This window comes from Alosa pseudoharengus, unplaced genomic scaffold (assembly GCF_046254945.1).
Source record: "Alosa pseudoharengus isolate Yale_2024_CS ecotype anadromous, Long Island Sound unplaced genomic scaffold, YU_APseudo_1.1 YU_APseudo_1.1_scf_6, whole genome shotgun sequence".
Classification (NCBI taxonomy): domain Eukaryota; kingdom Metazoa; phylum Chordata; class Actinopteri; order Clupeiformes; family Clupeidae; genus Alosa; species Alosa pseudoharengus.
Window position 1 is genome coordinate 2,301,226 of NW_027468848.1, and position 8,786 is coordinate 2,310,011.

Consider the following 8,786-nt stretch of genomic DNA (forward strand, 5'->3'; position numbering starts at 1 on the left):
AAAAGTACAACCAAAGCTGAGCTTGATCAACTAGTACGTCTAAAGAACCAGAACTTGAGTGTAGTTTTTTGCTGGGTCCCAGGCCATGTTGGTCTGAGGGGAAATGAGAAAGCGGACAGTGCTGCTAAGCAAGCCCTCAATGAAGAAGTCACAGAATGTCAAATCCCTGCCCCAGACCTTAAACCTATACTGAACTCTTACATCTCAGATAAGTGGCAATCTGAATGGGATTAATGTACCAACATCAAGCAAGGAATGTGAATTTTGGCACGTTTTCATGATCCACTGGGGCGTTATGGGCCACACAAAATACGGTGTTGCTAAAAGTACTCCTATTGTGGCTATTAGAGACATGCGTTCATGAGTATCCAGCTACATTCAATGAGTTAAGTAAAATACATTCACACACAAAAAAAACATCACTAATGTTGTGGACATTACTTTATTCTGAGATACATCAATAGGCTCTCAAAACAATCCCAATCAGACATAAGGTCTTTATAGAGCAAATCCATATAGATTATTTGTCAAATAAACCAGGAAAACAGAATTAGGGGATGGAATATATAACATTCACACTCATAGCTCATATTTTTAAAATAAATCAGTGAAAAAGTATCCTGACAAACAAGCAGCTTTTTAATGCCTTTAGTCATATTTCATAATTTTTTCTCTAGGTTACCTGATAGCCCAGTTTGAGAGGTGCAAAATGCGTGACATTATTTATTTTTGCAGCCAATCACTGCTGTTGTTTTATTTTACTGATTTGATTTTAGTCAAATAGTTGTAGAATAGTTGAATAGAGCTTTTGAGGTATTGCTACTGCTCCAACACTGAAAGGCACTGTTAGAATGCTTGGATCAAGCCAGGTTCAGCATAGCGTATGTCACTGTCTGCTCACGTTGGTGACCGGACCAGGGCAAGCACACTTTCGCAGTTCCCGCCGGAAATGCAGTCTAGTTATATATAAGTTTTTTTTCTCGCGAACTGTTTATCACAGCAAATCGTGGCTAGCTAGCACCGTTTAAAAGCTGAGAAAAGGCTCTTTCATGTGACACATGTGTGATGAGTAGCCTACTTCTCCAGGAGTTCAACAGAGAAGAATGGGTGAATTTGGACGCACTTCATACTTCATATAGTGAAGTAAAGCTGAAGCGCTGCGCCATGCTGCGCAGGAGACTGCGGCTCACTGGTAGTTATTATCTAACTTCAAATCAGCGCGATTTACCCTTATAGGCTACTGCACATTACACGATCTGTACGAGATAATCCGCAGCACTGAAGTGAGACATGATTTAACTCTTTGTAGAACATGTGAGCGCCCCTGCAGCAGGTGGGGAGTAGCAGGTCCTGGCGTCAGTTCACTGGTAGTGATTGCTTGACTTGTGGGATCTGGAAAAAAACATTTTGACCTCACGGCACTGAATGCATTAACTCCTTTAACTCAAGTGCTTTAATGCTGTCACAAATTATAGATACTAGGTAAAATAGGCTAGTCTCCAGGAAATTGAAAAAACTTGTGAAATAATATTTGTTTTACTGATTTTGTTCTTAAACATTCAGTCATAAAGGGCATAGCACTAGGCTGTTGCGACCACGTGTGCCAGCCATAGGTGCCAGCACACGCTTTCTCCTGACGCAGCCTCTGCCCGGCTGCTCTATGCGGAACGGTTCGTCAGCAGTAGAGGAATCTCCTCGGAAGAAAATAGAAACGGCCTTCGTTGCCATAGCAGACGAAGCTAACCTCACGCTAGTAACGGAGCACAGTTGCGAGACAAATTTGTTTACTGTAACCTTTTACTGTCAATGACTGTAACAGGCGTCTGTATATAAATAGTGTTTGCATCATGGAATAATGACACCTGTGAACATCTGTCGGCACCATTCCTGAAGACAATTTGAACGCACCAGCCAATCGTTTGCTTCGGAGCGAAACGGGACTAACGTTAATCCACCCGCTGGGAATACACTAACGTTAGCTTTGAGCTAGCTGCTAACTGTTCTGTCTAATCAAGAGGTTTTCCTGGAGCACGTCTTCATGCAATAATGTTTGGCCGTGTGTTCGGCACCTTGGACATTTAACTGGTGAATGTTGCTATGGAGATGCCACACATCAAGTAGAAACGGTAACTTAATGTCATCATAAACGTTATGGTCAAAATGTCCACACCAGTGGGATTGTGGATATCAGACAAAATATGTTTACTTCGCACAGAGCACACCTTTACTGTCTGACTGATACAACTTCGGGGAAATGGCTGAGAGATATCCGCTGGCAGAGAAGGCTATGTCGGAGGGCTATGCCCGTCTCAGGTACAACGACACGTCGCTGCTCATTTGGCAACAGCAACAGTTGGAGCTGGAGAAGGCGCCCCCCGCCAACTACCTCAGCCGGAGTCAGAGCTCCTGGTACAGTCGGTACGGAAACCAGGCTGTGGTTGTACGGGACAGAAACAAGCTAGACGGCACTTCCGAATCTGGACGCTCAAAAATATGTCTGATTATGTAATCGTGTTTGTCATCTGCAGTGTTCATGGCCAGCGTTACGGCAGCTAATCTTGTTACATCCAAACTAGGAGCATTGAGATGATTAGTCTGGGAATTATTGCTCCAAATTAGGAGCAAGGCCTTAAATGTGCAGACTGTAAGCTTTTTATTCCTAAAGCAGTATTCCCCCCTGCCCCCCATCCCTGGAAATGCAATACTGAATTATAACAGTTATGAGATTTGTTTGAAAGCCATCATAAACGTGAAAGCGACCAGACATTGGTATTTTTTCTTGGTTTATTTACGAAAAACAGGAGGGCTCAGTGAGTCCAAATGTCAGGTTAGCTTTTACATCAAACATTAGCTCTATAAGTCTGCCCCGCAACCCCTCCTTAAATGTCCATCTTACATCTATAATGAGAACCAGTTGGAGAACTATTAATCTGCAGATTAAGACGGACATGTACAGAATATAAACAGCTCAAAAAAGTTTAAGAAAGATTTTGTAAATTGGCATGCAATACACAAAAAGGTTTTGTTTTTGATTTTCCTCATATAAAATAAACTAATATATCTCGACCCAGGACTAAAAACAAACTAATATGTGGTGAATATACATTTAAGATTTATAGCATATATTTAGATCTCAGTCTGTCCACTCTACTGCCACCACTCAGGAAAACTCAACTTTATTATTCCAGAAGACAGGGCTTCCAAAAGATACATGGCTAGAAAACGTGTAGGATATATGTGTGTATATATCACAGTCATTTGTTGTCATCTTTTTTTTTGATTAATCATCTTAATTAGACGTAAGGTCAAACACAAATAAAGGAGTGGTCATCAGGTTAACACAGAACATCCTTAACAAAAACCATCCTGAAGCCGCAAGGAAGGAAGACTAGATCGTGTTACTCAGAAGACACCAATCCAGAATAGCTTCAAAGGTCTCAAAATGTCCCAATGTCACAGAAACATCATTCTGGCAGAGTTCACTCGTCTTGATTACTGCTAAGGAGAATGCCATCTGCTCAGTTGGAGAACGTTTAATGTCTTACCATTGAAACTTAAGGCAACAATAACACACACATTGATAACTCAAGAAAGAAAACATTATTCAATGTTTTGTGTACTGTGTAGAGCTAGATAATGCAATCCACTGGAAATCTGCATAATCTAATGAGAATGCAACACTTGCAACTGAAACATCACTACATTCATCAGTATGAGAAATGACTAGACAGGGTACATGCCAAACGAGGGGCGTGGGGAGGGTGTTAACAGGTAAAGCTGCAGAACTGAACAAATGTCCAAGTTGATCAAACCCCATCAACAAAATGTTGAGTAGGGTGATGTTAGTCTGAGAAGCCCGGCAGGTCTATGTTGGAGCCGTCATGGCAACACCACTGCGATTGAAATGGCACTCTTGTCGTGAATGTTTTGATTCGTCGTCAAGGGAACAAGCCACTTGTTACCATGTACAGGAAGCACAAAATTAATCAGCTGTTTGGGCCTGGAGACGCAAGCACCCGTTAAACTCATACCAAGGCTCTGCTAAAATCATGGACAGATGGTTCTCAGTGAGCTCGCACTCTTGTGATTGTACCATTACTGAACTGGAGAGATGAAGGGCTTTCAAACAAAGTCAGTTTGAACAACTACATATGCCATCAACATACTTGTAAAATCAGATACTTAACCAGAAAAACCATATATAAAAATCGAAAAAACAAAAAAACAACTGTATATTATGTATGATATACTTTTGACAAAAAAAAGAAAGAAAGAAACAGATTTGACAAAATTATACATCAAATACTGACAAACATGAGACACGAGCACCGGAAGAGTTTTACAATCGGTGTAGTTTAAAAAATCAAAAATAAAAAGATGCCAAAGATCAGTGTTGAAACAGGTCGTAACTTCACTACTGCTGCAGAGGCAGTCCGAGAGAGAGACCGCGCCAAAGGCCATCCCCTCCCACGTCTGACCAGCACTACCAAGTCCAAGTCCAGGAGGGGTTAGGGGTGGGTGGGGTCAGCGCTCCAACTGAAACGGTCGCCGCTAAAACAGCTCTCAGAGTCACTTTGTTTTGTTTTACTCCAGCGATGACCTGGGAATTAGCCTGGTGGGAGTCAACGTTACTTTGTACTGTTAACTGGCTGGAATGTGGCGTGGGGTCGAGCGTGGCCGCGAGGCCCACACTCCCCTGCCGTACACCGCGTTGGTCTGCTCGTCCAGGCAGCGCGTCGGCCCATTCGGCTGCTTCCCAGGACGAGTCCTTCGCACAGATGCAACTAAAGAGCTCTTAGTCATGTGGAGCTTCTTGGACTATATGCACGTGTGAGTTTTTAACTATTGAACAAGCAGCAACTCTTTTACCTTTTTTCATGTTTTTTTTCTTTTGTTTTGCTTTCACCGCTACAACTAAAATAATTCAAAAATATTTTTTTTTTTATCTGGTGATCCCAGGCTTTTCCCTTTGAGGGCCAGCAAAATAAACCCTGACATGGTTAAGTCAGCTATACTTTCATACATATCTTTAGCTCTGTGTGTACGGAGACGTCTCTAAACACATTTAAAATCTCCGGGCGCTGCCATGCTGCTGAAACAGCCATGACACCACACCACATATTACTTCTTTTAAAAAAAAAAAAAAAACATGGGGAAAATGTAGTCTGAAGTACATAAGAGGTTGCGGGCAGATGCACACACACACACACACGCACACACACGCACACACACACACACAAGCAGACACATACAGGTTTCACTCCCTGGCGTGCGGGCTTGGACACCCTTGCACACATATTCTGCGCATGCGCGCGCACACACACTCACTCACTCACACACGCACCAGGTCGGGGTGGGGGGGTCGGGGGTGTGTGTGAGAGCTCAGTCTGAGTCGCTGCTGTCGGAGCTGGAGCCGCTGGAGCTGGAGCTGGAGTCGGAGGAGCTGCTGCTGGCACTCAGTCGAGACGGACCGCCACTCGCCACCGCCAAACCCTTCTCTGCTGGGGCACACACACACACACACATTACACACACACACATTACACACACACCACCGCCAAACCCTTCTCTGCTGGGGCACACACACACACACACATTACATACACACCACCGCGCCACCCTTCTCTGCTGGGGCACAGGGACACGCATTAGACACACATTACACACACACACACACACATTACATACACACACACACACATTACATACACACACACACAGGGACACGCGTTACACACACACACACACACACACACATTACATACACACACACACACACTCAGGGACACGCGTTACACACACACACACAGGGACACGCGTTACACACATACACACACACACACACACACATTACATATACACACACACAGGGACACGCATTACACACACACACACACACACACACACACAGGGACACGCGTTACACACACACACACAGGGACACGCGTTACACACACACACACACACACAGGGGCACAGGGACACGCGTTACACACACACACACACACAGGGGCACAGGGACACGCGTTACACACACACACACACAGTCACACGCTTACACACAGGGACACGCGTTACACACACACAGTCACACGCTTACACACAGGGACAATAGTTTTACACACGCGCACGCACGCACACATACACACACACACACACACAGGGAAACAGGAACACGCGTTACACACACACACATTACATAAACACACACACACACACAGTCACACGCTTACACACAGGGACAATAGTTACACACGCGCGCACACACACACACACGCACACACAGGGACACAGGAACACGCGTTACACACACACACACACACAGTCACAGGCTTACACACAGGGACACACGTTACACACACACATTACACACACAAACAGTCACACACTTACACACAGGGACAAGCGTTAAACACACACATACATTACATACACACAGTCACACGCTTACACACAGGGACACGCGTTACACACACACACATTACACACACACACACAGGGACACGTGTTACACACACATACATTACACACACACACACACACACACAGTCACACGCTTACACACAGGAACACGCGTTACACAGACACACGCTTACACACAGGGACAAGCGTTACACACACACACATTACATAAACACACACACACACACACATTACATTTTCATATACACACACACACACACACACATTACATTTACATATACACACAGTGTTGTCACGATACCAAAATTATGACTTCGATACGATACCTGCCATAAATATCACGATGCTCGATACTGAAACGATACTACGGCGAAATCCTAAGATATCTGGAAAAGAAAGGACTCATACCTCCTCCAAGTGTATCGAGTCATTTGTGTTGAATTCGGTGCACTTTTGTAGTGTGCAGGTCAATTCTGGGTTCTAAACTTCCTACATAATTATTATTTTTATAGTCAGTAAAATAGTAGGCCTACTTTGTGTTATTAAGTCCTTTATTTTTTGTTATAGTTCATTTACATTGTGTTGTGTTTTGCCAATAAAGTAGCTTTAAATAGCCAAACTAGGCTAGATCAAGGTCAGTGTAGAAATTACTGCATGCAAATCACTGAATGCTATGCAGAGGGGCCTAATCTTTACACCATCTGATGTACAGTATAGGCTTCCCTAGGCCTTCCTGTGTTCATGGGATTTCTTTGACAGCTGCAAAGGGAAAAATGTGAGGATAGTCTTCTTTGCGCCCAGTGTACAAGTACGACGTTCCAACCACTCAGGTCTTCGTCAGATAGGCCTACATCATTACCTGTTGCAATATGTCTGTGTGCATTCCTACATTAGCCTACGTCTATTTCTTTGATAACATGATTTGCTACCACGTAACAATAAGCCCCTATTATTATTAGGACTCAGGACTAGGTGGTATTATATGCTGTGGGCTTTAATTAGCGCATTTCGGGTATCCTATCCTACATCTGGGCAATACTTATTGAACAAATTGCAGTCTACATGCCATGACAAATATTACCAGTAGTACTGACTGAACATGAAATAGATTGTTTATGGTAATGTTATTCTGGCGTGAACATTGCGCTTTCATCACGTTAGCACCCTATGATTACAGCTCGTTATGTCTCGTCAAAATGATTACAGCTCGTTATGTCTCATCAAAATTCATTGATGAAGGAAGGTTCGCTTTATCCCAGAGAACCATACTCGTTTCACTTAGGCTAGACTAAAACAGAAGAGAAGAACTTGGCACTAACCATGTAGTCGTGTTTTCTATAGCATATTCGTTAACCTGTCGTTATTTGAACAAAAATGTTGGGATATGTCTGCGAGGTGTTTAGCCAAGTTTCATGCGTAGCCTACTGCTTTTAAATGACTTTGAAACATATTTCACAAACGGGCCTCTGTGTACCTGACGGCTTGCCTTCACTATTCGCAATGTATCCGAAATAGTTGCAGATTTCACTTCACCTTTTGTTTTATCCACAAGGCCGTGGACGGTCGGCAAAGAACTACTGTATGTTGATGTTGGCTGCGCACTCACTCACTCACTCAGAGCTGCCTGCTTGACACACCCACTTGCCTAGATGCGTGCAAGGAGCAGTGAGAGCAGCAGTTCACGCAGACACAGAACGTTAATTTTAATAAAGTATTGATTCTAAAAATGTCGGAAATCGTATCGTTTTTTGCGTAAAGGCATCGTGATACCTTTTTAGTATCGATACACCGTGCAACACTAACACACACACAGTCACACACTTACACACAGGGACAATAGTTACACACGTGCACACACGGACAATAGTTACGCACGCACGCACGCGCTTACACACAGGGACACAGACAATAGCTACACACACACACACACACACACACACACACACACACACACACACACACACACACACACGTGTGTAAGGTGCAGACACCCATAATCCATCCCTGGGGACACAGGCTGGGCTGGACTGCTCGCTGCATGACCAGATCACCCTCATCACGTCCTGACCTCTCAAAGGGGCAGGGTAAGGTCAGAGGTCAGAGACTGTCTGAAGAGCCTGAACGCATACATTTAGCCTACAGCTACAGCTATTAGTGTGTGGTGGATTAGTGTGCGGTGGATTAGTGTGTGGTGGATTAGTGTGCGGTGTGGTGGATTAGTGTGCGGTGTGGTGGATTAGTGTGCGGTGTGGTGGATTAGTGTGTGGTGTGGTGGATTAGTGGATTAGTGTGTGGTGTGGTGGATTAGTGTGTGGTGGATTAGTGGATTAGTGTGCGGTGTGGTGGATAAGTGTGCGGTGTGG

At 44.0% G+C, this 8,786-nt stretch overlaps 2 protein-coding genes across 4 annotated transcripts in view; one reads left to right on the plus strand and one right to left on the minus strand.

The window, feature by feature from the left end:
* The first annotated feature begins 1,619 nt into the window (after window positions 1–1,619).
* brd3os (BRD3 opposite strand) lies at window positions 1,620–2,671 on the plus strand. Its single transcript, XM_076270153.1, has one exon. The coding sequence runs from the start codon at window positions 2,255–2,257 to the stop codon at window positions 2,507–2,509; it is 255 nt and encodes an 84-aa protein (XP_076126268.1). The 5' UTR covers window positions 1,620–2,254; the 3' UTR covers window positions 2,510–2,671.
* Window positions 2,672–2,764: 93 nt separating this feature from the next.
* brd3b (bromodomain containing 3b) overlaps window positions 2,765–8,786 on the minus strand; it is a 28,743-nt gene continuing 22,721 nt past the window's right edge. For 2 of the 3 annotated variants that reach the window (XM_076270145.1, XM_076270147.1), the window contains one exon: window positions 2,765–5,498. In XM_076270145.1, the coding sequence (XP_076126260.1) occupies window positions 5,383–5,498 (116 nt within the window). In that variant the 3' untranslated portion in view covers window positions 2,765–5,382. Of the gene's footprint in view, window positions 5,502–8,786 lie in introns of all 3 variants that reach the window. The other variant, XM_076270146.1, reaches the window with a different exon arrangement.